Genomic DNA, 16,153 nt, shown 5'->3' on the forward strand with positions numbered 1-16,153 from the left:
AGACAGTACTTGACCTCAAGAAGCATACATTTTAATGGAGGAAGACTACACATAAAAGAGAATTGAAAAGGGGTGAGGGAAGAAGGTGTCTTAGGAGGACATGGTAGAGAAAGCCTGGAGAGTCGGGGGTGGGGCTGGAGAGGAATGAAGACATACTGATCTATCTTGGATACTTTCCTTAAAATGGAGGCTCTAGGAAGAGACAGACAACCAGAGGAAGGGGTCCTGGGGTCAGAAAGACTGAGAAATCCGAGGGTAGGGTGAACTGCTAGGGTGAGAAGTCTTCTGTGGGCATGGTAGAGAAAACTAGCAAAAATCAGGAGTGCTGGAGAGGAATGAAGGAAGGTTCTTGCCATGGTTGAGGTTCCATTCTTTTAGGAGAGTGAAATGCTAGCAGAGATCATTGTAATAGACAAGGTAACTATGTGGTGCAGTGGGTAGAGTGCTGGTTCTGGAGTCAGGAAGACCCAAGTTCAAATCCAGCTTTAGACACTTACTAACTGTGTGACTCTAGGCAAGTCACTTAACCCTCTTTGCTTCAGTTTCCTCAACTATAAAATGAGGGTAATACTAGTACCTACTAAGATTGTTGTGATGATTAGATAATTGTAAAGCACTTAGCACAGTGCCTGGCATGTAGTAGGTGTGATATAAATGTTAGTCATCATCATCATCTCATCAAGGTACATGTTCCCCTTGAAGAGGATGAAGATTGCAGTCCATTCTGTGGGATCCTTGCCCATACTTTTCCATAAGTTCAGCACAGGGAATCCACCCAACAATCTAGGATCCATTTTTTCCCATTAAACTAATAGTACTGGTGAAACACACACGTTGCCTGCCAGCCACTTCTTGATCTTGCTATTTGACCAGTTCAAATTGTTTTTCAACTATATGTTCCTATAACTTTTATTCTTATTATCGTTTATTCCTTTATATTTATTATCTTTTATCTCAATGTATTTTCCTAATTATTTTTTTGCTCTGTTGTAGTCTGCTTATCTCTTACTCTGCCACCTCTTCATGGCCCTCTATGTGATAGGGAATAGGAGACACAATTGACCAAGAAGTAGCCTCTAAATGATGCTCCTGTAATTCCTCGGAGACTATTTATTGAGTTGTTCAGTCACGTCCAACTCTTCATGGCCACATTTGGGATTTTCTTGGCAGAGATGGAATGATTTGTCATTTCCTTCTCTAGCTCATTTTGCAGATGAGCAAATTGAGGCAAGCATGGTTAAGTGGCTTACCCAGGGTCACACAATTAGTGAGTGTTTGAGGCTGGATTTGAATTCAGATCTTCTTGGCTCTAGGCCTAGAGCTCTATCCTCTGTCCCATTTAGCTGCCCTCAGAGACTACAGAGTTTCATGAATCACAGTCATAACATTCTAGTATATTTTTTAAAAAAGTTGATTTTTTTTTCCCCATCAGGATGTGGCATGGTACATTTTCTAGATTTGTTTGGAAAAAATTTATTTGGGTGTGGGGTGAAGGAGAAGAAGCTCACTGTATTTTTGTTACTATTCTGCCATCCTTGTTTAGCCAATGGTGGCACCTTCATGGAAATAGGGAAATTTGGGAAAGAGGAAGGTTGAGAGGTAAAGATAATGAGTCAGGTTTTGTGAGGCTAAGTTTGAGATGCTTATGGGATATCTAGGTAGAGATGTGTCCAGCAGGTAGGACTGGAACTCAGAAGAGAGCTGATAGAGAATGGCTCTTATAGCTTGCAGAGAACTCATGCAACTAACTGGCGGATGCTTCTGTCAGGGAGGGATTTCCAGCCCAATGATGCCTTCAGCTACTCCTCAAATACCAGAGCTAGGGAATTGTACATCAATCATGCAGTGAGTGAGATAGGGCAGGGTGCTGGCATTTGGGAGGGTGATGTGAGTGAGCTCCTTAACTGGAATACTGTCAAACCACCCAGTTTTCCATCATTTTTTGTGATTCAGAATGAAGGATCACTTAGTCTGTGTGTGCATGTGTGTGCATGTGTACATGTGCATACTTGATAGCTGCCTGCCCAGATGTTATCTCCAGCTCACCCTTCTTTGTTGTTCTTTCATTCAACAAACATCACTAACCTCCTATTGTACATCAGACCAAGGTGATACAAAGACACTTCTATCAGTTTATCCTCTAATCAGCTTACATTCTACTGGGGGAAATAGCATGTACAGAGAAAAAGGAACAGAAAGTAGAGACTAATTTCATGGGGTGGGAGACGGAGGGGACAACAAGTAGTAACTACTGGGGGGATTAGGAGAGAGCTCGGGGAGGAGACAGTGATGGAGACAAGCCTTGAATGGAGGTTGGCATTTCAAGAGGCAGGGGTGGGGACAGAGAGTCATTCCAAGAACAGGAAATAATTTATGCAAAGTCTCATTGGTGGGGCAAGGAATGTCATGTGTGAGGACCAGCAAATAAATCACCTGGACAATAAAACGACTCAAGAAAGCATCGTGTGAGACAAGTCTGAAAAAAGAATTTGCAACCAGATTGTAAGGGGCTTTGACTGCTGAAAAGAGTTTTATGTTGTATAGGAGGGAGCCCCTGAAACATCTTGAGCTGATTAGAGCTGTTCTTTAGGAATAATTAGTAGTTTGGCAAGTAGAGAAAAATGAGACTGGAGCCTGAGAGACCTATTAATGTAGGAAACTAACAAGAAATGTTATTATTTAAACTAATCAATTATCATTTGGGAACCATTACTTGGCATTATAGATGTTGAAGGACATTCAGTCGTTGATGCTGGATGGGTTACTTGGTCAGAGTTAATTTCCTGGAAGCCAAGGTAGTATAAAAGTAGACTGGCCACGAAGTATAGACCTTCCAATAGAACTGCTTCCTATTTACATCTATTGATACTAGAAGACAGTGTCTTGAAGGAACCTAGATGTCTCCCATCTCCAGTCAAAAGTTCTTTTCACTGGCTTTTTCTTTTCCCTGATTGGCCCTCATTCTAGAGGATTGGCATCTATAGCTTTGGCAAACATATAATTCAACATCAACTCCCTTATGTGTAAAATGGAGCTGTCATTACTATTAGAACTGCTGAGGAGAATAGTGACATGGGAATATATCTACCCAAGCTGGTGATTTTCTAAAGGAAAAGCATAAGATAGCAGGGATCTGACACCCCTCCCCACATTTGTTAAGAGGAAGAAATGGGCCAGGGTCATATTTAGAAACAGCAGAGACAGACTTGACTCCAGGTTCTCTGAAGCCAAAACCAGGGTCCAGATTCTGTGTAAAATGACTAAACATACCCTTGGATGGAGTATGGGGGTGGGGGAGATGATCTCTCCTCTACTCCTTCCACTTTTAGTTATGTCTTCCTAAACTCCAAGTGGTTGGTTCCCTACTGCTGAGCGTTCAGATTCTTCTCTTCTGTTTGTCATCCTTCAAAGCTCCAGGTTGTATCCATTCTGTCCTCTCCCAGAGGCGTTCTCTTCTTCCCCAATTGGCTCCACTTTCATCTTCCTGATGGAATCATCTTCTGTGGTCATTGACATTGGCAGTGCCTGGTGCAAAGCTGGCTTGGCTGAGAAAAACTACCCTACTCTTGCCATCCCCACAGTTGTTGGATATCAGCCCTACAAAGAGGACCTGAAAGAAAGTCCTCCTCAGATAAGGAAAATCACAGGCTTGGAAAACATGCATGTGATCAAGGAACTGCCTGTCACAGACTTTCCTGTTCATCGAGGCCAAGTCCAAAACTGGGAGGCCATGGAGACTATTTGGCACCATACTTTTGATTCCCTCCGTGTCAATACCAAGGATCACTGAGTGCTTGTCACAGGATTGTCATGGAAAGACAGGAATTATCAGCAAAAGATTCTGGAGGTAAGAGTTTGTTGTAAATCCTACCACTTGACAATGAAAAACATTGAAGAAAACCAAGTGATAGAGTCTGATAACATATACCATATTCCACATCCCTTGTCCCTCATTCTGAGAAGGAGGTAGGTATGTTTCCTTATCGTGATTTTGGAGCTGAGGTTGTTCCTTTGAAGCCCTCAGAGTCTAAGGCCCTTTTTAGGGTCATCATTTCTGTTACTCAGAAACCACAAAGAGTCTACCCCATGTCCAGCACTGTGAATACTACCATAGACACAACTAGGTCCTGTCCTCAGGAGCTTACAGTGTAAAGGGAGAAAAGACCTGCACGCAAATAGCTATGATACAAGAAAGATTAAAAAGTGCAAGGGCAGATTTGGGGAAAGGGTCATATGGGAATTGAAGGAGAAAGCACCTGTGAGGGGAGGGAGAAGGAGAGGAAGATGTCCCAGCAAAGATTCTTGGGAGAGAGTGAGTGGTATAGGTTTTGGGCATTGGAGGAAGGGAGGGATGACATAGGATGCCATCTTGGGTGATGGGAAGGATCACTTCCCTTCTTTGGTTCTGATTTCTCCTCTGAACAATGAGGAAATTGGACTAATTGAGCTCTTCCCCATCCCTTCTCTTTTTCATATTTTCTGGTTCCTTGGATACAAGAAATGTCTGGGATTTTATCATTATGGGAACTTGCTCCATCTCCAATGTGTATCCCAACTCATCTGTGACTTAGGTTGGAACTTCTGGGTGCCTTCAGCCCATTCCCTAGGAGTTAAGTGACTTGGTTAGGCAGTTAGCTAGGATTTCTAGGCAGAGGACATGGCTTCCTCTATATGATCTGTGACTTGTAAACTGTATGACCTGGGGAAAATTGCTTGGTATTTCTAACCTTCAATTTCCTTATCTATAAAATGAAGGGATTGAGTTAGATGATCTCTAAGGTGTTCCTCCCTTACCTCCACAAATCTAGATTTTGTGATTCTGTTGGAAAGCGCTTTGCAGGCAACAAACCTGTGAGGTAGATTGGGCTAGGGTTTAATTTCCATTTTAGAGGTGAAGAAACTGTCCCACATATCAAAGATAACAAATGATATTACTTAGAATTGAATTCTCTCAACCCAGTGCAAGTGTCTTTAATTCAATTCAACAAGCATGGATTAAGCACTTACTGTATACCAGATACTGTGCTATGTGATAGGGACATAGCAGCACACACATGTACATATATACATACACACATGTATATTTGCATGCATATATGTATATGTGTATGCATACATTATATATACATACATATATATATATATATATATATATAAAGTGAAATTATGCTCAGAATGATTACAAATGATTTCTTGGTAGGGAGTGGGGGGGGAGCGCAGGGTTGGAGCAAGGGCTGAAAACTAGAAGGATGGGCAATAGTCTCTTATTAAGGGGAAACACTTGAGTTGAACCTGTTCCTAGAGGGGAGAGGAGAGGAGGGGAGGACGCAGGCTTGGTGGAGGAGACAACCTGTGTGATGCAAGGAAGTAGGAGATGGAATGAAAGCCATGTACAAAACATTACACAGGTCAATTTGGCTATAACATGGAGGGAGTGAGGGGTGGAAAGGGTGTGTCATGAAATCATTCTAGGAAGATGTATTGGAGCCACTCAACATTTAGTTTGTCTCCCTAAGTCATCTGTGGTGACATCTTGTCTTATGGCATTTTTGGAAAGAGATTGAGCCCTTAGACCCTTAGTGATATGCTCAACCCTTTCTGGAGAGACCCATGTATTTTTTTCTCTCTCCCCCCTTTCCTATTCTCTTCCCTAGGTCATGATGGAGACCTTCAATGTTCCATCTCTGTACTTTGGCAACCTGGTGGAACTTGCTTTGTTTGGCTCTGGCCTCTTGACTGGTATGGTATTAGATTGTGGAGCTGGCCTCACCCACATTGCACCCGTCTTAGAAGGACACATTATCCCTCAGAGTACGTTGGTACATGAGGTTGGTGGGCTAGATATCAGCTTAGCATTATATAAACAACTGTTCCATAACGATATGAGACTGAATGACTTGATCCAGAGGGAGACAATGGAAGGCCTTAAAGAGAAGTTATGTTATGTGAGCAATATCCATGATCAGAAGAAACTTTCTGGAGACTTGACTTCTATGCAAGGGAGGGTCTCTGTCCTTCCTGATGGAATAGTTGTGTCTCTTACCGAAAAACACTGCACCTTCCCTGATATCCTCTTCAACCCTTCCCAGTTTGGTATGCCTGGAATAAAATTAGGCCTTGAGGTTCTTAAATCAGCCATGTCATGTCCTAACAAGAACAAAGACTACATATTTTCTCATGTGATTCTCTCAGGGGGCAGCACCCTCTTTCCTGGCTTTCCAGAACACCTTCTCTGGGAGTTAAATTCCATGAAACCTTTCATGTACTCAACTGAGGTTGTATCCAGGTCAAATCGGATCTACCTTCCGTGGGTTGGGGGAGCCATACTGTCTTGCCTGTCAACCTTCAGTTCCTGTTGCATAACTAGAAATGAATATCATGAGGCACAAGGAAAAGTACTCATTTAGAGACTTTTTCTTCCCAGGTTTTCCCAAAGGGGATAGATTGATGGATATTGACTGCCTGAGGATGTAAGATATTTGTTCTTGAGGAAAGCATGTTCTTCTAGGGTTATATAACTTTTTACTTTGTTCTAGAGTTCTACTTTTGAAGTTTACTTTTTGATTCTTGTTCCTCACTTTAGCTGTGACCTGGAATTTTGGCTCCCAGTGAGGCCCAAATTAGGCATTTTAGAAGAGCTCTTTCTCAAGAGATTTTTGGGGAAGCAGGATTGAACTCCAACATAGTTATGAAATCTTCAAAACCTAACCTCTTCTGACAGGTCACACATCTTTTCTGGAAAGTTCACTTTGGAATGCTACATAGGGGACAGTAGAAGAGCGCTCATTCCCTCACCTTGTAGAGATACTTGTTTTCAGAGTGAGGATGAGGGAGGGGACACTTCTTGCTCCCAGCCAAGATTCGTCTGCTACATTTTTTTGTAACTGGAGGAGTGTGGAGAGAAAATGAATATTTTTATCATCTGGAAGATGAAATTGGAGAATTTGGGCCTCTTCCTGAGGGAAAATTTATCTTGCGGAATGTATCTTTCCTCATACCCCTTTTTTCCTGAATACCCTCAGGGAATAGACTTGTTGATACTTGGCCCTCTTCGGGCAAAACTAGCCCTTTTTAGATGCTTTTCAGTTCCTTAGCTTGACAAACTGTGGTTGACCTGAGAGAGAAAGGGAGGGCACATTGACGTGTGTATGTTTGTGTGTGTGTGTGTGTGTGTGTGTGTGTATGTGTGTGTGTGAGGGATGGGGAGGAATATCAGTACATCTATAGCCAAGGGATTACAATGTATGTCTCTTGTTACTTAGGGGGATTTTGAGGGTCTTGTAGCCCATCCCTTGTGCTGGGAGCTGTCCAGCTTTGACATGCCTTCTTTTAACTGTATATGGAAACCAATAAAAGTGGAAACATTGTGATGGCGGCTCAAGTGGTGATGGGGGAAGGTAGAGAACAGTACAGAATGCTACCTGGGAAAAGGAGGAGTCTGTGATGGTGGCAGGGGTGGGGAGGGGATGGCAACATGGTGAATTTTCAGATGAAGAAGAGATAGCTGGCCATCAGGTATGAGGGGCCAAGAATCCTGGATTCTCCTCTAGGGATGGGGATCCACAAGGCAATCCTTTCCCTCCTCCAATTTATCAATGGGTTCAGGAACAATCCTGATGTTGTCTCCTCCAAGTGACCTCTGGGAGATTGCCCAGTATTTGGCACCACCACAGGAGGCTGACCTGCTTCAGATTGGACCCAGAGGAGGGCAGCCTGTAGAACACTAGTGACTGTTACTTGTAGGATGCATTATAGTCTCGAAAGAAATGTGCTCTGGCAAGTGTTAGAGGTACAAATAGAATAGTAAGGCAGATCCTGCCCTCCAGGAGGAGCTAGGGATGATTAAGATAAAGAAGAGGGAAAGGGGCATAATTAGTTTCACAGATCCTTGTATAAAAAGGGATTCATTTTTTCCTGGTCTTATAACAGGAAAGCTCCCTTTCAATTAGTTCTGTGCTGCAGGAGAAATGCCTTCTTTATTGCTGGGGGCTTCCCCAGTTCCAACAGGTTACAGGAAAAATCAGTAAAAGTATTAGCATTTGGGAATTTGTCTCACCGTCCCATCTTTCCTTCCATTTTCATTCTGATGTTTTCCTAAGTTCCAAGTTATTCCTCACTGCTTAGATGTTTCTGTTTGTCACTCTTCATAGCTCCAGATCACATTCATTCTACCTGCCCCCAAAGACGCCCTCCTCTTCCCTCACTGGCTGCACGTCCATTCTCCTGATGGAACAGTCTTGTCTGGTTGTGGACATTGGCAGTGCTTATTGCAAAGCTGGCTGGGCTGGGGGAAACTTTCCCCAAATTAGAGTCCCCTCAGTTGTTGGATACTTACCCCCCCCAGAAAACCCAAGACCAGGACCAAGCTCTATTCGGACAAAAGTACTGGTAGGCTCCAACAACTTGCCAATTATTAAGGACCTGCCTACAGAATTCATCATCCACCGGGGTACCATCACCAACTGGAATGCCATGGAGTTTATGTGGCACCATATCTTTAGTGAGCTTAACAATAAGCCTAAAGACCATCCTTTGCTGGTAACAGGACTCCTACCGAGTAACAAGCATTGCCAGCAGAAGATCACAGAGGTAAGAAAAACTATCCTCCCCTTTCTCTTTCTTTTCCTGCATGGCTGTTTTAGGTGACTGCTTCAGCCCTGTAACTAAAAAAATAGCATCCTCCCATTGTTCTGGCTAGGACCCTAGTCAGAAATACCCTTTAGAAGAAAGCAGCATGGGGGCTCTTTCCTCTGCCATCCTATCCAGGGGCAACTCCCCTTGGGATGCTGAGTGCAGGGTCCAAGAAAGCAAAGTCATTGACTGAAAAGATGAGAAGTCAGGATGAAGACAGATGAAAAGAGGAGGAAGACTTTTGAGTGGAGAGAAGACACTGAGTGTTTTAGGCAGGGGGCAGGAACAAATCAGTTCAGTAAACTTTCATTGGGTTTTGTTTTGAATCTTTCCTCTTCAAAATGAAAAAGCATTTAAATAAAACCAACTGCCCCAATAACAATGCCTGACAGCAGATATAATACCATATGTCATGTCTCTCGTCCCTCATCCTGTCTAACTGAGAAGAAGTAGATACGTCCCCATATTATGACCCTGGGTTTAAGATTGTTACTTTGAGGTCATCAGAGTCCAGTGACCTTTCCATAGTCATCATTTCCATATTCAAAAAACATGGAAATTCTGCCTTTGTTCAGCTCTGTAGATTGTAGAAACTGAAAACATTAGAAAATTTTAGGACCTGACTAAGATACCATTACTGGTTGTTGGCAGGTGCCTTCCAATACGAGTTCTCATATCTTGAGGCAACGTGGTAGGATATAAAATACCAGGTTTGGAGTCTGAGGACCTAGGTTCTAATCTCTCACCTCTCACTTAATATGTACGCGACCTTTGGCAAAGGTAACTTTTTTGAGCCTCAATATCCTCATTTATAGTATGAGAGGACTGGACTAAATGGGATCTTAAATGCTTCTTAGTTCTGAATGTGATTCTAGGATCCTATAGCACATTTAAGTGAGTTGGTCCATCAACAAACATTTATGAAGTATTTACCATATGCCAGACATTGGGCTAAGGGCTGAGGATACAAAGCGGGGGGGAAAGCTATCCCCATTCTCAAGGAAGTGATAACACCACACTGACTATGCCAAAAACAACAAAAAGTATCTAATTGCAATTAAGCCTTCACTCCATCAAGGTAATATTCTATGGCTCTCTAACTGATTCACTATCTCACTTTTCATAGCAGCTGTCTTTTCTTCAGCCTCCTACCTTCTTAGCCAAGGATGCCAATTCATGTCCCACTGAAAAAAACTGAGCTCATTTACTAAGAGCTCCCCTTTCTCCCTTCTGTCTCGTATCATTCAAGTGTCATCATCTACTGTTTCCTCCTTCAATCTGGTCTCCTATGAGGCTCTGACCCTTCACATTCTATTGGGGGGATAGTATGTCAGTATCTGGTTACATATAAGATTTATTCAGATTATGTTAAGGTAGCCTGAAAGAGGAAGATAGTTGGGAAGACCAGTCTTTTACACAAAGTGGAATTGGGGCTATTTCGAAGGAGACTGGGGAAGCTAGGATTTGAAGTGGAGCATTCCAGACTTGGAGGATAGCCAGAGCAGATGCATGGAGTTAGAAGATGGAGAGTTGTGTGTAAGGAGTAGTAAGGAGGCCAGTGTTATTGAATTACAAAGTGTACAGAGAGGAATAAAGTGTAATGCTGGAAAGGTAGGAAGATGCTAGTTTATGAAGGACTTCAAATGCCAAACAGTGGACTTGATATTTGATCTGGGAGGTAACAGAAATGGCTAGAGTTTATTGAATTGAGGAGTGATGTGGCAGGACCTTATTGTTCTAGCACCTAGATGGACTAGAGAGGGGAGAGACTTTTGAGGTAGCAAGATCAATCAGTAGACCATTGACATACTACAGAAATGAGGAAATGAAGGTCTGCCCCAGGATAGCGGTGATGTCAAAGAGAGAAGGGTGCATATATAAGTGAGGCTCTAAACATAGAAATGACAAAATTTAGCAACAGAATACATAATGGAGGTGGTGGAGAAGAGCTGACGATAGAGACATAGAGGTTGTGAGTCTAAGGGACTACGATGTTACTCAAAATGTCAGAAAGGCAATTGGTGATACAAGACTGGAGCTCAGAAGAGAGGTTAAGAAGGGATATGTAGAACTGGCAATTATCTCCACAGAGATGATAATAGAAGAGGAGATCACCAAGAGAGATAGTATAGAGTCAAAAGAAGAGGAGGAAATGGAAGAAGAGGTTTCAAGAAAGAACAATGTCAAAAAGCCTACAGAGGTCTGAGTATTCAGAAGGAGATGGTATCAACAGGTCAAAGGTAGCACAGAGGCCAAATGGGACCAGGATGAAGAAAAATTCATTAGGTTTGGCATTTAAGAGAGAGTTTTTAACTTGGAAAAAGTCATTTCAGTTGAATGATAAACCAGACAGCAGAAGGTTCAGAAGAGAGAGAAATAGAGGTCTCACTTGTATATAATATTGTCAGTGATTTCAGCCATGAAGGGAAGGTTCAGAAAAGGGGAATATAACTATAGGGGTTGTAGGGTCTGGTGAGATTTTTTTTTAAGGATAGGAAGAGATGAGCACATTTCTAGGCATTTGGGAAGGAACAAACAGGGAGGGAATGAAAATAGGAGAGTGGTGGGGGGATAGTGGAGAAAATTGGTGGAACAAAATGAGAGAGATGATATGATTGAGGTATTAGCTTGGAAATGTGAAGAGTCACTGCCTCATGGGAGACTGGATTGAAGGAGGAGACAGTGGATGATGACATTTGAATGATATGAAACAGAAGAAAGGAGAAAAGAGAACTCTTGGAAAATGAGCTCAATTTTTTTTCAGTGGGACATGAATGGGCATTCTTGGCTAAGATGATGGGAGGCTGGAGAAAAGACAAAAAGGTTTTGAACAGCTGCTGTGGAGAGTGATAGTGAATCAGTTAGGGCGTAATACAATGTTTACCTTGATAGAGTTGAGGGCTTAGTTGGGATTATATACTTTTTGTTGTTTCTGGCATAGTCAGTGTGGTGTAGTGTCTTCCTCCAGCCCTGTTCAGCAGCATATGAGTAGGAGCTAAGTTGAGGAACATGCCTCACAAAGAGACACACTGGGTGGAGTTAGATAAAGAAACTGGACTGAGAAAAGGCAAATAACCTGTCCCAAGTGACAGTAAGCAAGCACAGCTTTAGGTTTGAATTATAAGTTCTCTTGACTCCCAATCTAGTATCCTTCAGTTCAGAGGACGTGGGCTAAGCATCTGCTGGGTGCCAGGCACTATGCTAGGTGAGGGGAACACAGCAACGTAAGTCAGATAGTCCCTAGCTTTAAGGAGCTTATATTTTCCTGGATTGGAAACAATATGTACATAGAAACAAAAGTATACAGAATGGTTAGCAATTAATTTCTTGCTAAGGAGTTGGGGGGAGGTAGTCCTGGAGCAAAGGCTGCAAACTGGAAAGATGGGCAATGGTCTCTTGTTAATGGGTAGTACTTAAGCTGAGCCTCCAAGCAAGCTCTAATCATTCCAAGAAGGAAGAGTGGAGGACCCAGGTTTGTGGGGCAGGGATGGGAAGAGCCTTTATGATGCAAAGAGGCAAGAGATGGAGTGAAAGCTAACAGGGAACATTAAATGGGCCAGAACACAGTAAGGGGTGGGAAGGGTGTGTCATGAAATCAGTTAAGAAGAGAGATTGGAGATGTTCAGCAAGTAATTCCCCACACCCTGCAAGTCATCTTTCAGGGATTGGGCCCTTGGACTGTCTTCTATGGCATAGTTTCTAGTACTATACCCAGTCCTTTCTGGAAAGACCCATGGTATATTTTTTTCTCTTTCCCTCCCTATTGTCTTCCCTAGGTCATGATGGAGGCCTTCAACGTTCCATCTCTGCATATTGGCAACCAGGCAGAACTTGCTTTGTTTGGCTCTGGCCTCTTGACTGGTATAGTATTAGCTTGTGGGGCTGGCCTCACCCACATTGCACCCATCTTAGGAGGTCAAATAATGTCTAACTGCACACTAGTTTATGAGTTTGGTGGACTGGATATCAGCTCATTATTATACAAGTCTCTGATCAACAGAGATCTAGACTTGAATCACCTCGTCATGAGGGAAGCAGTGGAGGACCTCAAAGAGAAGTTATGTTATGTGAGCAAAAATCCTGATCAGAAGCAATCTTCTAGTGACGTGACCTCTTCTCAAGGGAGGGTCTCTGTCCTTCCTGATGGGATGATTGTCTTGCTTACTGAACGACATCTTACTTTCCCTGATATCTTCTTTAGGCCTTCCCAATTTGGCTTGCCAGGAGAAGAATTGAGTAGTAAAATTATTCAAACAGCCTTATCATGTGGTTGGGATTTCAAATCCATCCTTTCTCATGTGGTTCTTTGTGGGGGCAGCACCCTCTTTGATGGCTTCCCAGAGCGCCTTTTTTGGGAATTGCATACAACTAGACCTGGCTTTTGGCCAAGTGATGTGATATCCCAGCCAAATCGGATCAACCTTTCCTGGGTAGGAGGCTCCATGTTGGCTTGCCTGTCCACCTTCAAGTCCTACTGCATAACCAGAGAAAAATACAGCGAAGCAGGGGCAGCTGCACTCCAGTGGGGTACTTCTTCACCAAGACTTCCATAAGAAGGACCATTTGAAACATAGTGACTGCTGGGTTATAGACAGCACTTGGTTCCTGAGGGAAGCATCATCTTCTGGGGTTATAACTTTTGGCTCTTGCATTGGCTCTAGGGTTCCATTTCTAGGGTTTTATTTTTACCGTTTTTCCCTTGATGGCTCTGGTTATGGCCTGAAATTTTGGCAGATAATGGGACTTAATTTAGAAATTCAGGAAGAGATGTTTCTCAAGTGTTAGCTGGGAAAGCTGGATCAAAATCCATCAGTTGTGAGATTTCAAGGTTTAATCCACATCCTATCTGGAAAATTCATTTTGAAGTGCTATGGAGAGGTCAGAACAGGAGAGATCCCATGCCCTCACCCTAAATGGATGCTTTCTTGGGGAGGGGGCAAGTCTTGTTCCTTCCCAAAATGAGGCTGCTACACTTTTTGGTAGGGATATGAGGATGGAGAGAGAATGACCTTCCCATTACTTGAAAGGTTCAGGGTGGTTGGGCTCTCTAGAGAACCCCAGTCCTTTCATGAAACTTGGTGAGTTGGTCCATCTTCCTTTATCCTTCACTCCTTTTCCTGAATGCCCTCAGAGAATAGATTTGTAAGTATTCAGCCCTCCCCATTAAAACAAAAGCAGCCCTTTTCAGATGCTCAATTTTCCAACTCCACAAGAACAGGAAAATGTTCTGGGATGCTGCGTGTGCATGTTCGCGTATGCGAGCGTGTGTGTGTGTGTGTGTGTGTTTGTGTGTGTGTGTGTGTTGAAGGGATAGGGAACAACCTTAGTATGACTATAGTCAAGGAGTTACGGTGCATGTATCTTGTTGCCTAAGAGGATCCTGAGGATTCTGTAGCCCATTCCTTGTGCTGTGGGATGTCATGCACACAACCTTTGCCATGCCTTCTTTTAACTGTATGTAGAAACCTAATAAAAGTGGAAGCATTGTGATGGTGGCTCAATGGTGGGGGAAGGTAAGGAACAGGCACAAATGCTACCTGGGAGAAGGGGGAATCTGTGATGGTGACAGGGGTGGGAAGGGGATGCCAACCTGGTGAAATTTCAGATGAAGATGAAGAGATAGCAGACCATGAGGGTCCAAGAATCCTGAATTCTCCTCTAGGGATGAATATCAATAGGGCAATCCCTTCCCTCCTCCAATTTATCAATGGGCTCAGGAGCAATCCTATCATCCCCTCCAGGTGACCTCTGGAAGATTGCCCAGTATTGGGCACCATCCTTTACACAGGAGGCTGACCCACTTTAGATTGGACCCGGAGGAGGGCTGCCTGGAGAACAGTAGTGACTGTCACTTGTAGGATGCATTAAAGTCTTAAAAGAAAGCACTTTGATTGCTTGCTCACTTGAGCTCCCCATCAACCTTGTGAGGGAGATACTATAAGGAGATACTACAATTGGAACCCAGGCATTTGGGGGCCATGCAATACAAAGATCTGTTGGTGGAGCTGAGAGTGATTATTTTATGGAAGGACGCAATTAATTTGAAGATGTCTAGGGGTGGGATTAAGCTTGTTCATAGTCTCTAGGATGTTGAGCTAGAAGAAATAAGGGCATAAATTTCTTAACTTCCTCTTGATAGAAAGGAAAGTGTTTTTGACCCCTAGAGTTGTCCTGTAAGGGAAAAGACTTCATCAGGACTGGAGAACTTCATCTCCATCAGGTGGAAATTGCTTAGATTGAGATGAATGAACATTCTCCACAGAGAAAGGCAGAGCTGGAAATATCTGGCACACTCTATCTAAGCAGCAACCCCTTAATTTGGAGAAGTTCACCCAGGAGGATAGTCTGGGGGTATTTATCAGGTTTCCTCACTTTCCCCTCCCTGGATCTAGTTTCCTATACTCAGGACCAGGAGGTAAATATCTGGTGCCAGGAAGCATTCCATCATGGTATAATATAGTGGACAGCCCTTATTACATCTGCATATCCCATGATTTTGTGGGAGGCTAAGGTTCCTCACTCACGCTTGGGGAACTAGGATATTTCCTCACCCCTGATCCCCTGTGTCTCTAATTCTAGGCTTTCCTAGTTCCCTGGAACTCACAGCTCAGGGATGAATGAGTGAATGATGCATTCACTGAGAGTTTGCTATGTACAACGTGCTGTGGCAAGTATTAGAGAAACAAATGGGACAGTAAGGCAGATCCTGTTCTTCGGGAGGAGCTGGGGATAATTAGTGTAGAGAAAGGCAAAGGCTTAGGAAGGGACATATTTAATTTGGTAGGTCCTCAAATGGAAGAGGAATTAGGCTTATTTTGGGCTTGTAGGGTCTTGAACTAGAAGAATTGAGCATTCAAACAGCTTGATTGTTTCTTGGCATAAAACAAATCTTCCTGACCCCTGGAGCCAGGAATGTGTTGATAAACGATTAACATCGGACTCTCAGAAGAAAAAAATGTATGCATAGTTCACTGTTAAGTATAATCTGAATTTAAAAAATTTTCTCTATTACTTTTTTAAGCCTAGCTAATCCAACACAACAAAAAAAAAAATCAAACCCTCATTTTGAAGCATTTGTTGATTTCCACAGTAGAAATGCTCATGCGGAAAATTTAACCATCTGCTCTTGTGTAGGTAGGCATGAGCTGGCTCTAGCACACCTCTGCCCAGAATTGGTCTGTAGCAGCAAGAACTTCATTGATGGAGAATGAAGATAACGTGTCACAGTCAGTAAAGGCTAGGCCTTGAGTTGACCTGAGTTCAAATCCAATTTTGAACATTTACTAACTGTGTGATTCATGACAAGTCAGTTAGCCTTTTTTTGCCTCAGATTCCTTAACGATAAAGTAAGAATAACAATAACACGTACCTCCCAGAGTTGCGAGGATAAAATGGTATATTTGCAAAGTACTTAGCACAGTACCTGGCACATATTATTATATTATGCTATTTTATCATCACATTAAATTTAATATCAACTAGTTGGTGTCTAGGTTGAATTTGAGCTTAAGATAATGGATGT

The 16,153-nt window shown here is 42.8% G+C and overlaps 1 protein-coding gene and 1 long non-coding RNA gene across 3 annotated transcripts in view; both read left to right on the top strand.

Moving 5' to 3' along the window:
- The window catches only part of LOC140504288 (uncharacterized), a 153,187-nt gene that overhangs the window by 64,996 nt on the left and 72,038 nt on the right, over positions 1-16,153 (top strand). The window contains exons 2-3 of one of the 2 annotated variants that reach the window (XR_011967041.1): positions 8,151-8,589; positions 12,408-12,492. The exons of the other annotated variant lie outside the window; for it this stretch is intronic. This is a non-coding gene — a long non-coding RNA (uncharacterized lncRNA). The remainder of the gene's footprint in view (positions 1-8,150; positions 8,590-12,407; positions 12,493-16,153) is intronic. 2 annotated transcript variants of the gene reach the window in all.
- ACTL8 (actin like 8) lies at positions 1,841-7,367 on the top strand. Its single transcript, XM_072606977.1, is given in 3 exon segments — positions 1,841-1,845; positions 3,412-3,847; positions 5,655-7,367. Coding segments are annotated over 3 exon segments (1,194 nt in total). The 3' UTR covers positions 6,408-7,367.

Source organism: Notamacropus eugenii, chromosome 5, assembly GCF_028372415.1.
Source record: "Notamacropus eugenii isolate mMacEug1 chromosome 5, mMacEug1.pri_v2, whole genome shotgun sequence".
NCBI classification, from domain to species: domain Eukaryota; kingdom Metazoa; phylum Chordata; class Mammalia; order Diprotodontia; family Macropodidae; genus Notamacropus; species Notamacropus eugenii.